Consider the following 20,208-nt stretch of genomic DNA (forward strand, 5'->3'; position numbering starts at 1 on the left):
TTTACAAATAAGTTAATTGTGTTGAAGAATTAGGGCAAAGTATACTGCAAGGAAACTTATAAGTTTTTATGCAAATAAAAAAAAAAATACAATCTTAATTTTTCGTATTGATGTTTCTATAATTATTATTTTGATTATCTTTTTCGTTTTCAATAATAGTTTTATTTCTACTTTTGTACATAAATTAAATAGACCAATTTAACCATGAGAACAACTCAGGTATGTTCATGTCATTGTAAACTAAATTCACGCTTAAGAAAAAGTATAAATTAATTTATTCATGAATTAAAACAATATTTAAATTATTCTTAACATTGAGAATCTAGAAAAGAGAATAAAGAATAATAGATATAATTTTAAAAGATGATACTAGATTATTTTTTATTAAAATTATGAAATATAAATAATTTTCTAATAATTAAGTTCCATTTTAAAATATCATTCCATTTTTTTAAAAAATTTCTTAAAATCTTCTCTACCTTTTCTCTAGGTTTCAGACCCAATCAATCATTCATCTTTTAACCATTAGGAATCATCAATAGAGTCCGTAGAGAGTTTTTCAAAATTGAAAACATGGTAATTAATTTATTTTTATTCTATTTTTACAGACATTTTAGTGTTTTGAAGTACATTTAGCTATAATGACCATGCATGTGCCTTAAATATACTCAAAGTGAATCTCGGTTGAATTTTGATTATAATGATATGTTTAGCTTTATTTTTTTTTTTTTAATTTTTTTTTATTTGACATATGCGTAGGTTGTTAGAGGATTTATGTGATTTTAAGGCTTGAGGAGCATCTATAGAGAAATTTTCTACAACATATAAGAAAAATTAGTTTTAAATTAAATTATAATGAGGATTGATTATTTGTTATGAATTGGGTGTTTGAAATCTGTTTTAAAATGATAAATTATGTGTATGAAGAGTCTTGTTAAATTGATTGATTGGTCTGTGATTTTGCAAATAATAATTTATAATAAAAACCATTTTTCAGTTTTATTATTTTAGTAACTACTTTTTAAATTCAAATAATTACTATTGTAAAAGAATTATTTATTCTTTTATGAATCACTTTTTCAAATTTAAATAATAACTCTAGTAAAAAAATTATTTACACAATATTATTTATAACATTTTTCATAATATCTATAACAATATATAAAGCGGACACACCTCTTTTGAGTTCTCTTTTGTTTTTCCAATTTGAGTTTTCTTTTGTTTTTCCAATTTTACTCTCTTAATTACTGTTTTTTAAATTTATATAATAATTCATAATAAAAAACTATTTTTCAATTTTATTATTTTAGTACTATTGTTTTTGATATTTAACATTGTCTATACAAGCGTGTATCTTTAGGCTAGTTTGATTACTTATTTCATTTTTCTTTCATCCCATCATTTATATTGTGTTCACTTGGTGGAGATGATTTGGAGGAGAGTGAGTACATGAAATTTGAAGACAATTTTCTTTTATTGTTTATTTAAGTGAATTTGGAAATAAAATTTATGAGAATTAATTTGATTGATGTGATAGATAAAAAAATTTGATTGATTGATATAAATTAAAAATTACTAAAATGTCCATAATTATTAAAATAATATAAAATGATAATTGTTAATTTAGTATTTAATTTTAAAAATATTTATAGGGAGAAAAAAAATTAAATGTAAAAAAAAAGGTAATTTAGTAAATTGAAATAGAAATAATAATAATAATAATAATAATTATTATTATTATTATTGTTATTATTTTATTATTAATATTATTATTATTATATTTAATATTATAATTATTATATTTATTATTATTATTATTATTATTATTATTAAAGATGAGAACTTCTCATAAATCTCTCCAAATCACACCTCTCATGGGATGATTCAAGAAAAATGTAATCCTGCATTTTCTCGCTCTTATTTCCTTACAAATCAATCAAAACAAACACTACTTTCTTTCTAAATCTGTCTTCGTAAATCGGTGTAATTCCGCAGAAGCGAACATACCCTTATATTTTAGAGAAAGATGGAAATGGATCTTTTCATTTTAAATGTTGGAATGTTTATTATGGGTTCCTACAAGTACTTTATTTTTTCTCTAATTAGCCAAGTTTATGAAATAATGCACTATTATTATTCACTTAAAATTTTATCACTTTTCTTTTACACTTTTAATATAATTTTCATTTTTAACTTAATTAAGATTTTAATACCTTATAAATTTATAAATTTTGATGCCCAATTAAAAGTTAAACCTTTAAATTCTTTTAAAAGTTTTGTGATCATGTTAAAAATTACATAAAAGTTTAATTAATTTTTCATTTACTTTTGAAGCTTAAGAACTTAAAAAAATGGATAATGATATCTGGACAAACATTTTTTTGACAACATTTGAACATTGATTACGTGTCAATCTGTGATTGGTCAAAAATTACTTCACAATAGTGTTTATGATTATTATTATTTATTGTGGGGTAATTTTTGATCAATCATATATTGACACGTAATCAATGTTCAAATATTGTCAAAAAAATGTTATCTAAATATCATTATCCTAAAAAAATATATGTGAATGAAAGATGTGACGCGAAAGATACACTCAACGGTTACTAATCCCTATTGAATACGCGTTAGGGCGTGTTTGGATTGGGTCCATCTATTTTATTCAATCATATAGGGAATGCTGGAAAAGGTCTTCATGTGGCTACCCATTCTTGTCTTCACCTTCTTTGTCATTATTCCAATTTCTATTTTTAATCACCCAAAACTCTTTTAATTCAAACTCACTTTTTCCATCTCATTTTTTCTCCAATGTTTTCAACAAAACCCTAATCAATCAATCACCCATGTGCCACATTTCATCTAGATAACTTCAAACTTTCAAATAAATCAACACTTTAGGATTTAAATATTGAAGTGATAATTAATAAAAAAAATTGATTTAATCCATATTAAAATATATAAATTAATTTGTTAGATATTTTATTTTAAGTTCTTAAAAAATAAGTTTGAACTCAAAATAAATCTAGTTAAGATAAATTTATTATGATTTGACATGAATAAATTTTAAGTTTAATTTAATTTTATAAAATCGATTTATAAAATAAAATTTATATTTATTTATATACAGAAAATCTTTCATCTATTTACTATTTACTAATATGTTGTTCAACAAAAATAAAATAATTATTATCCTAATTTTTATTTTTTTATAGACAAATTTAATGATAATTTTTTGAATGAAATAAAGTACAAGGATAAGTATTTATTTGTCCAAACTCTTTAAATTGAAAATACTAAAAGAAAATGATGATATAGTTTTGTTCATATATTAATTATCTTAGTATGTAAGTCATATAATCTTGGGTTGCAATTTAACAACTACACAAATAAGGTGTATATCCAAAATATAGAATAAAGATTCCTGAAATCTATTTAGTGCAAAAATGATTAGATGATCATATACTATCATGATCCCTAATAATATGTACATGACACATAATTGAATGTTATTATTAACTTTAATCATAAATAAAAAATTTAAATACATGTCACATACAATTTCTTGCTACCACTACATGACATATAATTGAATGTTATTAACTTTTATCATAAACTAAATAGATGTATTGGTTAGGACCATATATAGCAGGATCATAGTTCTAAACCACCCAATACTTTATTGTTTTAGCTGCTATCAAGTTCAAAACACAGCAACTGAGTGAGTCTTACAATAGGAGTTTGAAATAGCATAAGAACTTGTGACAATTTCATCAAACAGCTGGCTTTTTCTACTTGTAGAAGGTAATTAGATTTCTTAACAATATGTTTCTTTGCTGTTTTCTCTGTAACTAAATATTATGGATAGCAGAAAATGTGAAGATTTACTGAAATGATGCAGAAGTCAAAAAGAAAAGACAAAAGAAATATTTGATGTGTAAAAGTATCACAACATGTCAAATGTGGACACCAACAACATTGCTCCTACGAATCCATTCCAACGGGTGTGAACACAAGTTTCAAGATCTTATTCATCACTCATTTTTCTTCTGTCTTCAAATACACTTCTCAACCTGCTGCTTCTGTACCTCAGACTTGCCATTTTCTTTTACAAAACACCCTTTATCTATTTCTCCATTTCTGGTTTGTCTTGCTTCTGAGACTGCACTCTTAACCAAAATAAGGTGAGAACTTTATAATTGGTTCATGCAATAACAGGCATTTCCTGCATTGAGTTCATAACTTTTGCTCCATGATCTACTTGAAATAAGAGGTTTTTTATTTATTGAATGTTTCTTGTATGAGCATCATTAAGTTGGCTTTGTTCTGCTTTAGTAGTTTGTAAGATGAACATGTTTGTTGGGTGTTTCCATCTTTTGAGCACACTTCACTATCTTTTAACTTTGTAGTCTCTAGTGCAACATTAGTACACATTTTGATAGTTGGTGATATTTGGAACACTGGTATTGTTTGATAAGTGCAGTTGATGGTGGTTGATCAAGTTGTTTGGTTTGATTGTAGAATGAGTGCCTCTGAAGTGACAACTGAAGGAACAGCAGCACATGTTAATCTAAGGGACTCAGAGAGTGTGCTTCAGGTACAAATGATTGCTTCTTTGGAGTTAAACAGGGTTCATTATGCAGAGGGAAGAAAGAAATCACTGAGAGCTCGCTATTATTTTGGCATTCTATTCCTGATAATGAATTTTATTGCCTGGTTTTTCCGTGACTATGGACAAGGTGTTCTACCATTTATTCATCGTAAGTCAATTTTCTATCAATCCATTTCCATTCTCCAAAATAATAATATGATGATTTCAACTGTGAGTCTAAGTCTTGTATGAGTCGAAATGAGAAAGTTGATCGAGGATTCATTAACTCATCGTCTTAAGGTTTGTATTGGAAATTGTATCAATCCCTTACGTGGATGATATAAGGTCTCATTTGTATTATATCTCTCCAATGAATTATCACTATGATAGAACCATGAGTGGTATTAGAGTCTGTCTCATTAAGATGAACGGCTATACGAAAGAATATTCATGATCGTGAATGTTTTCCCATGAATCCTCCCTTGAAAGTTTCATCAAATGGTTAATTCAAAGTTGATCAGGAGGGTCATGGCAAATGATTATGTATCTCCTAGAAAAATCATAAAATAAACAGACTTCTTGTTGCAAAAAGTTATATGCTCCAATTTCTTAATGATGAAGCTCTCAAAGTAGAAAGATAATCCATTAATAACTTTTCAGGAACCTGGAGATCTTGAAAGTGAAAGATGTTAGGGCCATTTTGTCACTCACTCTTGTTGTTGATACTGTTCTAATTTCTACAGATATCAAAGCTTGTGGAAAAGAAGGAGAAGACTGTTTTCATGCACTGGGAGTTCTTCGCGTGAGTTTAGGATGCTACGTATCTTTCAGTTATTAGAGTTTCTGCTCCCTGACGAATCATTATATACTGCTACTGTATCTCTGGATATAACCCTCTAAACAAAGCAATTTTCATTCATTAACTTACTATGCAGTAATCTAGCATCTTCTGTGAACAACAACATCCTTAAACTGACAACAGAATTTATAACTTTCTAATTTGGATTCCCAACAGAACATGCTAGAATGATGATTTATAACATGAACTATCTTCCTTAACAACGAAATAGATATTTTTCTCAGTTATGTTTCTCACAACAGTCAAAACAAGAAAATTACATGAAAGTTGGAATTTATGGCATTCTGGCCACTGGGAAGTGAAGTTTATTATACTGCTTGTATCAATGGCACTCCCATTCTTTTTACCTTCAGAACTTGTTCAAATATATGGTAAGTTTCTTGTTTTTTCATAATTTTAACCATTACACACTACTAAAAATAATTGGGGTTATCATTCAAGTAGCTTTGAGTAGAATATTGCCTTTTCCTTGAACATAGTTTAATAATAATCAGAATAACTCGTTTGAATCTAAGTCTCACATTGAATAGAAATAATAAGATGAAACAACTTATAAACTTAATGTTTCAAGCATATTAGATTGAAGTTACATACATATAATCTTTCTCTAATGATAAGAAAAAAGTGGTGTCAATCTTTTATTTAGTTTGAACTCATTTCACATGTTTATATAATTTTTCTCTAATGAATCTCAAAAGAATGTTAACACACCCTCAATCTTGCAGGAGAGGTTGCTCGTATTGGTGCAGGGTAAGCTTCAAATATTTCACCTTTTCGTTTTACCAATACAAGGTTGTTATTTACATGAATGGGTGGTTCATGTTCACAGAGTTTTTCTTCTTCTACAACTTGTGAGTGTCATCCAATTTATCATTTGGTGGAATAAGTACTGGATTCCAGATGAAGAAAGGAAGCAGAGGTAGCTACACATCATTATTGTTACAAAAATTCATAGCTAAACTTGAAAAATCAATGTTCACATGTTTTCAACACTTTCTACTCAGAGATTGTTGACTTAACAGAAAAAAATAATTATTAAAGAATTGTTTAGATGATTATAAAGTTATGTTTTTATTTAGTTATAGAATTAAATAAAAACGTTGCTTGAATTTGTTTTCTAAAGAATCTAACTTTTTATGATGTAATTTCATTTGGATTGTATTTTAACCATAAATGAGAGATAATGTAATATAATAGTGTGTTAGTGACAGGTGGTCCTTTGGACTTTTGATGTCAACATTGTTTTATGTTGCCTCTATGTGTGGAATTGTGTATCTGTACACAACATATGCTCCAAGAGCTTCATGTTCTCTCAATCTATTTTTCATCACATGGACAGCAATTCTACTTGCTGCAATTATGGTTGTTTCCTTACATTCAAAGGTACAATGCTACTGTTATTTCTAACCAGTCTAGATTTTCAATTTGGTTTTTTTACAGTCTTCTGTTGAATATTAAAAATACACTGATGCTGACATCAAAATCATTATCTATCAATGTATTTTGAAAACAAAAAAAAAAAAAACAGCAGAGATTCCAAATTCCTTTCTAAAAATCTGCTTTAGCAGGAAAAGTATAGAATAATGATATTTAGACAACATTTTTTTGACAATATTCGAACATTGATTACGTGTCAATATGTGATTGGTGAAAAATTACTCCATAATAATATTTATGATTATTATTATTGATTGTGGAGTAATTTTTGACCAATTACATATTGACATGTAATCAATATTCAAATGTTGTCAAAGAAATGTTGTCTAAATATCATTATTCAAAAGTATATGACTTTTCATGTTTCTAATTTCTCTCTTTATTCTTGAGAGGATATTAGTTGGACTAAAACATGTTTTTAATGTTTGTATATAGAATGAGAAATTTATGTGTGATAGAAAGCTGTCCTGATATCTTAATTTTCATCAAAATAATTAAAATGTATGGTTTTATCATTTATATGTTTAACTATTACAGGTTAATAGAGGTCTTTTATCTTCTGGGATTATGGCTTCTTACATTGTTTTTCTTTGTTGGTGTGCATTGAGAAGGTAAAGATTCTGAAACATACTCTATAACTGTTCTTTGTGTAATTTTGGACATTACAATCATGTATATTTTGAATAGCTTTCAGTTTTTCACATCAAAAAGTGGATTTTTAGATTTCAAAAGTCCAACCAAACACACTATAATATCAATTTAACTCAAATATTCCTTTATTGATCTATAAAATAAAGTCAAATTTTTTTTCCATAATGATCATTGCTTTGATTTTGCTAAAGAGGGTTCAATTTGATTATATATATGTGATAGCTTGATTCAGTGTGAACTTCAAATCACATGTTTTATTTGGAAATTCCTTCTAGAGATGGTATACTTATAGATCTCCATCATGGAGTTTCAGTGAGCCTGCAACTGCAAGATGTCAGACAAAGAATCAAGATAAAGGAAACAGTGATTGGATAACTATAATTGTAAGTGTTTCAGTGCATCTTTATGTTAAATTTCAAAAAACAGAAACTTTGTTTACTTCCTCTTCATTTCCCTGGAGTCCAAAACTCCTGAGCATTCATTCTTTCTTCAGTCTTTTATAGGTAATTATTGAGGTTAGAAAAAGCAGATTTTCTGTTTCAGTTTTGGCTGATTTGGCAGAATGTTTATTATGATATTAAAATCTTTTTTAATAATGTTTGTTTAGTTCATTGTGCCATACTTATTTTGTTTTTCTTTTTCTTTTATTATAATTAAAATGCAGATTTTCTCCTACTATGATGCTTGTTAACATGTATGTTTCAGTCACCATGTATTTTTACATCATATATTATTTTCTTAACAGGGCTTCCTTATTGCCATATTTGCAATTGTGATAGCAGCCTTTTCCACAGGCATTGATTCCAAATCTTTTCAGGTGAATCATATTTTCAACCGTATATCTATATCTGGTTAAGAAGTAAATTTTAAACCTAATTCAATTTCATAAAATTGATTGATAAGATAAGGTTTGGATATTACTTATATACTTTAAATTAATTTTATGATCTAAGACTTTTAAAAAAAAAAACTCAATATCCATTCTTTGATGTAGTAAGACAACTGAAGCATGCTCTGCAAGTTGAATAAAATTTTATGTACAAAGTCAGGAGAAAAATATCCCTCTATAAAAAGTTAGATCATAATCTTTTCATGGCTTTTTCAATATCCAAAACAGCATTAATGTTTAATCAAAGCAAAGCCACTTCCTTATTATGACAGATAGAAAAGGTCAGTGTGATTGTGATGATAAAATCGTAAAAATAGTGTGTTTTTTTTTTTTACATATTGAAGTGATTTTTTTTGGTCCCTTTCAGTTTTCAGAAGACAAAGTTGAACAAGAAGATGATATTCCTTACAGTTATGGATTTTTTCATTTGGTATTCTCCTTAGGAGCAATGTACTTTGCAATGTTATTCATCAGTTGGGATCTGAATAACTCAGCTAGAAAGTGAGGAACCTAATTCATCTTATAGTCATTCTATGCTTTGTGTATAATCATGATATGATTTATGACATCTTAATTATATCTTCTTTCACCTTTATGAATCATGCACATATCAAACCACCAGGTGGAGCATTGATGTTGGCTGGATGAGTGCATGGGTGAGAGTTATCAATGAGTGGTTTGCTGCAACAATTTACAGTAAGTCAATCTATGTTATGTACACATGCACAAAAAAAAAGAAAAGTGTTTTCCAAATTTTCACCAGATTCATTCATATTAACAATACAACAAATGTTTTGTTTATGGATCATGATATGTTAACAACATTTTTTAACAATTTTTTGACAATAAATTATGTGTCATTATTTTATTGGTAAATATATTTAAATTAGACCAATAACAAGTTACTGTATAAGCGGTTGTAAAAAGTTGTCAAAAAAAGTTGTTAAAAAGACTTTTTCCTTTGTCTATATATACCCACGTAATAAAAAAAATAATCTCTTCAAAAGTTCAACACAACTAAGAATATAAATTTAAATAAAATTATACAATAAATTTTATGTGATTTAGCACTTCATGTCTATATCCACAAATATTATTCTATTAGGTCTATAGAAGAGGTGATTTATTAGAAAGATACAATATCAACGAGAATTAAATCCAACCAATAAAATATTGATACTATCTTTTATCCAAAATTTTAAGATAATAGATTAAGGATCCTGATATTTTAACAACACTTTTTAACAATTTTTTGACAATAGGACATATGTCACCATTTTATTCGTCTGTTTGAATTTATTTTTAAAAAAAATATTTGAAACGAACTAATGATAAACTACCACGTATGCGTTGTGAAAAAATTGTTAAAAAAGAGTTATTAAAGGAACTATTTTCATAGATTAATGACTTTTCATCTTTTATATAAGTTTTACTTTTTTATTTTTATCTGAAATGGAAACTTCTAATAATTTTTTTTTTTTACAAAAACAGTAAACTTTCATACCTTCTTTTTTTTTTTTTACAAAACTGGAACCCTTATCGCAGAATCTCCTATATTTCTAGTAAACAATTCATTATTCACATACTTTTCCAGTTCATATATTAATTGTTTTCTTTTTATTTGATTGTAACAGTATGGATGCTGATTTCACCAATTGTGAGAGAGAACAAAGTCATGAATAATGGTAGAACTGTGCAGGAGACAGTTGACTCGGTTATGCCATGATTAACAAACACAAAAATCATCAACATTCTTACAAGAAAAAGGAAAATTCTTCCCTTTAAAATTTTTCTGTTCCTTAGTATATTTTACTCTTCAACTCGCTTTTTCTTTAATGGTTGAAAGGCAAAAAAGTGGAAAATGAAATAAAACGATAATATATTTGCTTTACGTCGTAGACCTGACTGAAATATATTTTCAAATGTAGTATATAATCATGGTTCTGATACTCAGTTTGTTCTTATAGCCACATTAATTAAATTCAAATAATGGTTAAGGTTATGATATGATGTAATGTTATAAAAGTTGTGATTGGTTTAGCTGTTGGACCACAGAATTAATGGTTTAGTTGGCAGCAATTTGTGTTAAGTGATTGTTGACTTCATTATTTAAATTTACATTAGGACTATGTTAAAATAAAGAGAAATGATTATTTGAGATATTTAAATTTTTTATATTAATTTAAAACTACTTTTATTTATCTTTTATTTTCTTTTTTTTAAAAAAAATTATAAAATTTTATATTTTTAAACTATTTTATCTTTGTATTACGTGTCAAATAAATATAAAAGTGTGTGATAATATTATTACTCGTTGACAACTTCTTCTTATATAAATTCTCCCATCAATTACGCTTTCATATAGATTATAAATAAAAGGTATTTATTTACTTGGTAACAATATGTATGGAACTTTTTTTCCTTCAAAGTAAAAGTTTATTCAATTTTAAAAGCATAAATGACTTTTGGATTAAAATGTATAAGTGATATTCTTTTTTAATACACAGGTTAGTAATAAATTATAAAATTTTAACTTAAATTCTTGATAAGAAATATTTATTTATATTTTGTTTTTGTTGTTGGCTCTTCCAATGATATAAATTATTTTAAAAATTTTGTTTTGGTTACTGAACTTCATTTTTATCATAACCACTATTACTATTGATGACATAAGTAAAAGAAGAAACTAAATACATATAATTTTTCAGTATTTCAGATAATTAACAATTATTTCAATTTAATAAACACGTGAAATGATAATATCGTATATTTAAAAATCATAATTTATAATTTCTTAATTATCCAACTTAAAAAAAACAGTACTAAAAAATTGGGAATGAAGTCATTTGAGTGAAGTTTAAATTTATCTGAGGATTAAAGTTGCGAATCATGTACATATATTTTGCATAAACATAAAAAGTTTAAAATATGGCTTATGAGTTTATTACAACGTATAAATTAACCACAAACTCATACACATTTTTTAAAGCCTAAAACATTGAAAGTTTCCGTGTAAAATTTAAAAAATTATATAAAAGTGACATTAACTTAACCTTCATATAACTTTTAATTTAAGATTTCAAAGCATTAAGCTTATGAATTTTGTTTTTCTTATATAATATTTAACTTTGTTATTCCTGTATTCCTATCTAATTTAGAAGAATCACTCAAAAGTGCAACCAATCTAAAATTGGCTCATCCAAATTTGCTCAAGGCACAACTAATCTGTCATAGTATTAACAACTTCATTACCACTATTTCTCAGAACTACTCCAACACAAACAGACACAAGGCAGTAATTCCTTAGTATATAAGACCAAGAGTTGAATTCCATTTCAGTCAATCCAAAATAAACCATTTCATTCTCCTAAAACAAACAAATTAAGCACAAAACATGTCTTTGGGATCATCCACAGCAGGTTTTTGTGTTGCAATGTTGTTTGCCTTTGCACTTATGGCAGTGCCAATTTGCATGGCAGGCACAGAACCTGTGATGGAGTTGTACATGCATGACATTCTTGGGGGCAGTAACCCTACAGCACGGCCTGTGACAGGGTTGCTAGGCAGCATATACAGTGGTCAAGTGCCATTTGCCACCCCAGTAGGGTTCAATACTCCACAGGGTGGAATTCCCATTCCTAATGCAAATGGTGCCATTCCCACAGTGAATGGAGTCACTGGCATTCCACTGGGCACTGGCTTGGCTGGCACCCTCTTTGCACCAAACAACAACAACAACCAAAACAATGCACAATTGGAACTAGGACCTGATGGATTAGGACTTGGTTTTGGCACAGTAACTGTGATTGATGATGTGTTAACCTCTCAACCTGAGTTGGGGTCACAACTGGTTGGGAAGGCTCAAGGGGTGTATGTGGCTAGTTCAGCAGATGGGAGCAGACAGATGATGGCATTCACAGCACTTTTTGAAGGAGGGGAGTATGGTGATAGCTTGAACTTTTATGGCTTGTACAAGATAGGAAGCACCATGTCAAAACTGTCTGTGATAGGAGGCACAGGGAAGTTCAAGAGTGCAAGAGGGTTTGCTGAACTGAGATCTCTTATCCCACCAGGGCAAGTTTCCACTGATGGTGCTGAGACATTGCTCAGAATCACTGTTCATTTGAATTGAAAACTATAGTGATGTGGATGCATATGTTATTAGTGTTGGTCTTGTTTTTTGTCAATGTATTTGAAGTAGTAGTCCCATGAAAAAACCTTTTGATTGAGTTGTTCCTTGAGAATTTGTAACTTCTAGGTTGGTTGGCTATGGATCATAGTATGATTGATTAATGGCATGACTTATTGATCAATATTAAATCTTCTCCTTTACTTTGAAGATGGGTTGATATGTTGGTGAATAATAGTTTCTCTAGAAATGTATCGTTCCACCAATTTTCAAATGACATATATTTAAGTTTATAAACTTAAGATAAAATAATTAATTACTTTGATTGAGATAAGTGAATTTGGGATGTTAAAAAAACTAAACTGCACTAAAAAAAAAAAAAGGAGTAGCTAATTGAACTATACTAAACTAAATAATAATAAAATTGAACTATTTTCTGTTGAAAAGTTTAGTTCACTTTTTTAAAATTTAACTTTCAGTACATTATCTAGACTAATGTAAGAATTATAGAAGTGTCTGCATATAATATCTGCTATCTGTTATTGTGATTAAACCTAATAATTATATTGTTCTATACCATAAAAATGACTATAGTTAGTTTATTTCCATGTAAATACTAAATTAATTTATTATATACAATCTAAAATTGGAGGCTATAGATATTGCCCACTAAAGACAAAACCTATTACTCCTGCTACTATTGCTAGAGGTAGATATTTCCAAGTTAGGAAGCTATTAATGGAGGGAAAATGTGGTTTAACTAGAATAGTATCTGAAACTGGTTTTGGTAGTCCTTACATAAGGAGAACTAACTCCACAGAAGTTGAAATATTGAAGGAAACCAGCCAATGACGTCCTTTTGTTGCCTAAACTAACAATAAACATGATTAATTTTAATGAAAATAATTCCAACTCTTTTGTTTGAACCAAACTATCTTATGAATAGTTTTTATTGTTAATTGGTCAAAAATCTTTTAGGTTGAGTATACAGGTTAACTTCATTGATAAAGTGGCCAGTTCAGGGGAGGATGGTAGTGTTGGTGTTTGAAGTTTGATTTCTGAATAAGCACTGCATCCGAACATTCACTTACCTGCCTGACATGTTGGTAAATCAATTTCTTAATGCCATCCTCCCAAGAGGCTTAGGTCTGATTGCGTTATTTCCCATTACTACAAATAGGTAAGTTTGAATTGTTTCTATGCTTAAAAGGTACCAAGGTTTTAACATTTTATGGTGACATTTTGTTATAAGCTGTGTTATTGTCCTGCTACTTGGTAAGATCAAACCATCAGATATCTCTTAAAATAGTGTTCTTGGCCATAGTACTTTAAAAGATATGCTCCCAACTAAGAATAAATAATTATGAATAATAAAATCTAGTTCAATTTGATATTATTCTTTTTCAAGGGAGGAATATAACTATAAATCAGAGACAATCTACAGTAGTATGTTTGTTACAGGTGCTCTTTTGCACTTTTATGTCAAAGGTATACTGCTACTGGTATTTCTAACAGTTTGCATTAGCAGGAAAAATCTGACTCTTAATATTTCTGATTTCTTTCTTTATCTCTGAGATGATATAAGTTAGGTTTAAATATGTATTTAATCTTTATATTTAGAATGAGTTTTTTTTTTTTTTTTTTTTGTAACAGAAAGCTATCCTAATATTTTGATTTCCAGTAAACTAATTAAAATATATGGTTTGTCATTTTTATGTCTAATATTACATGTTAAAGGGTGATTGTGACACAGCACACTATTAATTTTCTTCCATAGAAAACTACACAATGAACCTCAGAGCACAGGCACTTTCTTTCTTTACATCTAAACTATGCCATTGAACACAAATGTTGACTGATTTGGTTGAGTATAAGGCACAACTAATCTACTTTCCTGTTAAGCTCAACAACTTCATTATCACCTATGTCTCAACCACTCCAACACATTGTGTGTTCCCTCCTATATAACACTAAGACATGCGTTGTACTTCACATCCTCTCATAAAACTCAATACCATATAGAAGAAATGGCGTCTACCTACGAAACACTTAGAAATAAGATGCCTATGGGATCACTAACTGCAGCTTACCTTGCAATTTTGCTTGCCTGTGCAAATTTGGCAATAACTGTTGCAGCAGTTGACCCCATTGCAGCCACCGGGAAAGAACCTGTTATTGAGCTATATATGCACGACATTCTGGGGGGTAGTAACCCAACAGCTCGACCAGTGACCGGCTTGCTCGGAAGCATATACAGTGGTCAAGTACCCTTTGCAACGCCAGTAGGATTCAACACACCTCAAGGTGCGATTCCCATCCCCAATGCCAACGGCGCTAACCCCACTGTCAATGGAGTTTTTGGTATTCCACTAGGAACTGGATTGGCGGGTACTTCATTTGCACCAAACTCAGGTAACAACAACAACAACCAAAACATTGCCCAGCTGCAGTTAGGACCTGATGGACTGGGACTAGGCTTTGGTACAATTACTGTTATTGATGATATGCTGACCTCTCAACCTGAAGGAGGGTCCCAACTAGTTGGGAAGGCTCAAGGAGTATATGTGGCAAGTTCAGCTGATGGGACTAGACAGATGATGGTTTTTACAGCCCTGTTTGAAGGAGGGGAATATGGTGATAGCTTGAACTTTTATGGCCTGTATAAGATAGGAAGCACCATGTCAAGAATATCTGTGCTAGGGGGGACAGGGAAGTACAAGAATGCAAGGGGTTTTGCAGAACTGAGAGCTCTTATCCCACCGGGACAGATTTCCACTGATGGTGCAGAGACGCTGCTGAGGATCACTGTCTATTTGAAATACTAAAACTGGGTGCTGTTTGATCACTGATGACTGAGATTGGTCTTGTATATTGTCAGTTTGATACCGTTTGCAGAATGTATTTGAAATCTTAGTTGTGTTCCCAAAAAAAGAGATATGCTGATTTGCTGCTGCTTCTTTTTTTTTTTTTTTTTTTTTTTTTACAGAAAATGATACACTATGGCGCTTTAAGTATTTGTGGTCGGATTTTTATATTTTAATACAAGCAGTAGCAATAAATGCCTCAAACTCAGTCAATGGCAGTTTACAAGTAAAACTAAAAAATGAAGCAAATCAGTAATAAGCTATCATTTTGTGTTCTAAAGGCATTAGCTATTGTATGGTGTCAACATAAACTGCAAAGAAAAAAAAAAAGCAAAGCATGATGAAAGATAATCAAGAAAAATTCAGACAATGAAAGAGAGTTTACTGCATATGAATCGTGAAATGGAAGAAAATGTTACTTATTAGTTCATATTCATACACTAGTCTACCAGTTGACAATATGATTAACAACGCAGCAGCAGTTCATAAGCGTCTTCCACCAAATCAAATCCTATACATGAAACAAATTACGAGTTAAATCTGAACAGGAAAACCTATACATACAAAATGATGACCATACTCCTGATAAAGGGTTGAAATCGTGAGTTATTTTAAACCATATGAAGATTCTATCGTTACTAAGTAGCTACCAGTGATTGTTGTCATAGGGATCTCTACTGCACCATGTCATCGAATTAACAATCCACATTCATGTTCAATCAATGGATACCATTGATAGGAAATCGAGAGATGTACATGAAAATTTTTCCTAGAAAATTATGGCACATAAGGATTTTATGATAATTACCATTTCAAATGCAGGATCTTCATATTTTTAACACAGACTGGTGATATTAACATGAGAATTCAAGGCAGCTTCATCAAGTCCATAGAGTGCATCGATCAAGTGCATTCGCAACGATGCTGGACCTTTGGCCATCTTCATTCCTAGCTCACCAGCGACGCCAAATACTGCTAATGCTGACACTGCCGCATCCAAAGCATGACTCTTGTCAACAGCAACAAAGGCAGCAATCAGTGCAGTGACTGAACACCCAGTTGCTGTTACTTTCTGCATCATGGCCACCCCATTGTGAGCACCAACAACTCGATTTCCATCCGTCACAATGTCAGTGGCTCCTGACACTGCAACTACGGCACCACTTGTCTGAGCTAAGAGCTTTGCTGCTTCAACTGCATCCATTGAATCGTGAACACTGTCCACACCCTTGACAATGGAGCTATATTACATAGTGTAATAACAAATTTTCTCAGATTTAAGGGAGAGAAAAAATCGTAAATGTTTAGTTGAATTTTTAGTGAGACTCAAGCATCTCTTTCTTTTCCCTTTTTTTTTCTTGAAGACACATTGGACCACTAGTCATAACTCATTTACAACCATTCTAATAATGTTTATTGCAAGAAAATCATTCGAAGAATAAGTAAAACATCAATTTAATCTACGAATCTGGTTCCACCCACCAATCCCTTGACAATATCTGGTATTAACATTGGACAAAGCAAATTTACCCATGAGTTGTGAAAATTCAAGTACTATATTTTCTTTTTTATACCATTAGGGACAAAATTGACTAATGGTGCCAATGTTTTTTGAGACCAAATTGATGTTTTACTCCCACAAAAAGGTTATTAGATAATCTATGAGATACAGCCTATTAGAAATGCAGCGTGCAATAGTAAATTATCTCGTTCAGCCACAACAACAGCTTACCCTCGTGATTCAATCGTGGCTTCTAAACCCCAAAAATAATCACCCAGAAGAAACAATCACCCTCAAAACAAATCCCACGAACCCTTTCACCAGTTACATTTTACATAAATCAAGTGGTTATTTAGACGATTTGAAAATAAAGAACAATTATAATACATAATATTTGTAAAAATAAAGAATAGAATATTTTGTTTATGCTTACTTTTGAATATTTTTTTTATAAATAATGGAATTTAATATGTTTATTAATTCATACGACAAACTTTGAGCCAACAAAATTTGTCAACTGTTGTCTTTATAAATTAAAAAAAAAATGAAAATATAAAAATAGAGTTTAGTTTTCATGTACTGCAGTGTAAAAATTAACCATAACAAACAATAACAAATTACATAAATTATAAAAAAGCTACACACTAAATTTTTTTTTTAAGAAAATTAGTTTATATTTCAATGATTCAAAACTATTATCATTAACTACTTAAAATCCATGAAAACAAAACAATAATTTTTACAGGTTAAAAGTGCAAACATAGGACTCGTAAACTGTAAAAAACCGGTTTACACTAATTAGAGAATCTTTAACAAAACCATGAATATCCTTTTAAGATTCAATATCTTAAATTTTTCTCATTCGAGCAATTTACACGTTGAGTTTCTTAGAAATGAGTTTTATATTTTCTATAGAAACAATTTTTTAATTTTTTTAGACATGAAGTACAAGTAAAAATGTATGAATTACTTAATCTCCATGAAACAAACTTATATATGGATTACTCAAATATCGATAAATTGTTAAGGTTTAATATATAATGATAAAAAGTGGGTTTCTTATATGAATAACCTTTTAAATTGTTAATATAGCATAAGATAAAATATCCAACTGATCTATTAAAATATTTTTTATTATAATTATTTCCATTAACACTTTAATTTTTTTCTTTTAAAATTAAAATGTTATCATAAATATACAAAATATGCTTAAATTAATTGACTCACCGACTCATAAGGGCACAAAATAATGGTGTCAATTTGTATGGTCGTCACAAACGTATTTAAATCGTACTTCATTTTTAAAAATATTTTTTGTTAATTTAAGTTTAAAAATATTTCCTAGTCTCCAAATTTAAAAGACTTTTAAATCTTCCAATTTGAAAATAATCGACTTTAATTAAAAATTTGTTTAGTGTTTGAAATGCTTTTATTTGTTATTTTTTTCTCAGTTTTTTTTTTCTTTTAATTATCAATGATAAAATATAATGATAAAATAGTTATAAAAGTGTAAATATTTTTATATTTTATAAAAAAGAATAAAAAGTAAGAATAATGTAAAATGATGTAAAAATTTTAGTTACATGAAAGAATACTTTTCTATAATTATTGTGGAATGAGTGTATTTATACTACATATCAATGCAGTTTCATTTTATCTTCCATCTTTCTTGTTTTTTGTTACATAATACTAAAATGTTCATTTAAGCTTTTATTTTAAAAATAAAATATAATGATGAGATGAGACTAACCACATAAACCTATTCATGCTATAAATAAATTATTTTAAATTAAAAATTCGACCTCAAATATTTAAATCAGACATGTTAATTCTAAATAATGAATCCACGTCAACTAAAACATAGTATTTCAAAGATTCATTCCTTTAAGATTTAAATATTTTTGATTTAGGAAATTAAGATTTTAAATTTGAAAAGACTAAAAAAAATATTCAAGTTTAAATAAAATGACACATAATTTTCTACCATCTACTTCAATAATAATAATAATTTACTGTTATTTATTATTATTTAAAGAAATTAAATTGTTGTATTGATTAATTACCTTGGAAGCACTGGCGTTCGGTTCCGCGGAAGCGAGTGAGAGCGCGATGATCTCAGAGGCGTTTCCTCTGACGACGGTGGGCTTGAGACGGAGCAGTTCCCGGCAGGCTTCGAAGCGGAAGGCGGAGGCGGAGGCGGCGACGGGGTCCAGGACCCAGGGCGTGTGGAGCGTGTTGCAGATTTGGGCGGCGGTGGTCATGGCGGGAAGCCAGGAGGGGGAGAGAGTGCCGACGTTGACGTAGAGGGCGGCGGCGCGGGGAGTGAAGTCAGGGAGCTCCTCGACGGCGTGGAGCATGGCGGGGGAGGCGCCGGCGGAGAGGAGGGTGTTGGCGACGATGTCCATGGAGACGAAGTTGGTGATGCATTGGATGAGAGGGGATTGAGCACGAAGCAGAGAGAGAAGATGCCATGCCTTGGAACCCCACTGGTTTTGGTTAGAGTCCATTGACAAAGATAGAGAAGGTGTGTGGAAGAATTGAAGAAAAGGCAGAAATTGCTACACAATACAAAATGTGAATAGGTGGTTTTCTCTTGAATGAACTGAAAGTCCAAGAGTCGTTTTTGTCTAATATTAAAAGAAATTAAAAATCATAAAAGAAGAAAATAATAAATATTTAATTAACTCTTTTAACCCTATTTCGATTACAAAAACTCGTTCTGTAAACTTTTTTAAATAACTTCTAATTTTATTTTGTTTTTATAAGATCAAGTAGATAAATTATTCAAAAAACGTCTCAAAATAAAAATATATATATTTAAATTGTTTTTTATTTTAATTTTTAAACGTAAAAGATATTTAAATTATTTTTAGTCAATACATTATACATATGTTAACATTCTTCAATTCATTTCTTCTAAATGGTTGGTTAACATTATTTCATATGAGAAAATAGTAAATTGACATAGGATTAAAACAAGTATTTTAAACATTCAATTAAATCAACCAAAATTTAATTAAATTTGTAAAATACTTAATATTTAATTAAATCAATAAATTATACACCATTATAGATGCATGTTAGTTTAATGTAACAAATGGTGAATTTTTGAACAAAATTTAAGAAAATTTTAACGATAGTAATATCGAACAGTCACATGGGTCGATTCATAAGTTTGTAAGAAAAAACATAAGATACACTTAGTATTTTAGTATAGTGACTTATTTAGGCAAGTAAAAATTTAGAAAATAATATTTTAGAATTGATACTGGTTTAAAAATAGTGAG

The 20,208-nt window shown here is 29.4% G+C and overlaps 4 protein-coding genes across 7 annotated transcripts; 3 read left to right on the forward strand and 1 right to left on the reverse strand.

The window, feature by feature from the left end:
- Window positions 1–4,008: 4,008 nt before the first annotated feature.
- On the forward strand, window positions 4,009–10,318 carry LOC106771684 (probable serine incorporator). Of its 3 annotated transcripts, none has more exons than XM_022784870.1 (13): window positions 4,009–4,184; window positions 4,522–4,760; window positions 5,335–5,411; window positions 5,662–5,821; window positions 6,176–6,200; window positions 6,280–6,369; window positions 6,656–6,833; window positions 7,425–7,498; window positions 7,852–7,921; window positions 8,284–8,355; window positions 8,795–8,928; window positions 9,050–9,123; window positions 10,062–10,318. In XM_022784870.1, the coding sequence occupies exons 2-13, from the start codon at window positions 4,523–4,525 to the stop codon at window positions 10,151–10,153; spliced, it is 1,284 nt and encodes a 427-aa protein (XP_022640591.1). In that variant the 5' UTR covers window positions 4,009–4,184; window position 4,522; the 3' UTR covers window positions 10,154–10,318. The 3 variants fall into 3 exon arrangements, with proteins under 3 accessions (XP_022640591.1, XP_014513175.1, XP_022640592.1); XM_014657689.2 differs by having other exon boundaries at window positions 6,662–6,833; XM_022784871.1 differs by lacking the exon at window positions 4,009–4,184 and having other exon boundaries at window positions 4,749–4,760; window positions 5,335–5,467.
- Window positions 10,319–11,578: 1,260 nt separating this feature from the next.
- LOC106771605 (dirigent protein 16) lies at window positions 11,579–12,740 on the forward strand. Its single transcript, XM_014657600.2, has one exon. It carries the CDS (start codon window positions 11,822–11,824, stop codon window positions 12,557–12,559), a length of 738 nt encoding a protein of 245 aa, XP_014513086.1. The 5' UTR covers window positions 11,579–11,821; the 3' UTR covers window positions 12,560–12,740.
- A 1,427-nt stretch (window positions 12,741–14,167) lies between these two features.
- Window positions 14,168–15,515, forward strand: LOC106771515 (dirigent protein 16). Its single transcript, XM_014657508.2, has one exon. The coding sequence runs from the start codon at window positions 14,584–14,586 to the stop codon at window positions 15,379–15,381; it is 798 nt and encodes a 265-aa protein (XP_014512994.1). The 5' UTR covers window positions 14,168–14,583; the 3' UTR covers window positions 15,382–15,515.
- Window positions 15,514–19,534, reverse strand: LOC106771309 (hydroxyethylthiazole kinase). Of its 2 annotated transcripts, XR_002669131.1 has the most exons (4): window positions 18,985–19,534; window positions 16,229–16,648; window positions 15,840–15,931; window positions 15,514–15,731 (listed from the first exon to the last, which is right to left on the reverse strand). XR_002669131.1 is itself a non-coding variant. In XM_014657263.2 (3 exons), the coding sequence occupies exons 1-2, from the start codon at window positions 19,426–19,428 to the stop codon at window positions 16,256–16,258; spliced, it is 837 nt and encodes a 278-aa protein (XP_014512749.1). In that variant the 5' UTR covers window positions 19,429–19,534; the 3' UTR covers window positions 15,782–15,931; window positions 16,229–16,255. The 2 variants fall into 2 exon arrangements, 1 of the variants encoding a protein (XP_014512749.1); XM_014657263.2 differs by lacking the exon at window positions 15,514–15,731 and having other exon boundaries at window positions 15,782–15,931.
- Window positions 19,535–20,208: the final 674 nt, after the last annotated feature.

Source organism: Vigna radiata, chromosome 8 (genome assembly GCF_000741045.1).
Source record: "Vigna radiata var. radiata cultivar VC1973A chromosome 8, Vradiata_ver6, whole genome shotgun sequence".
NCBI classification, from domain to species: Eukaryota; Viridiplantae; Streptophyta; class Magnoliopsida; order Fabales; family Fabaceae; genus Vigna; species Vigna radiata.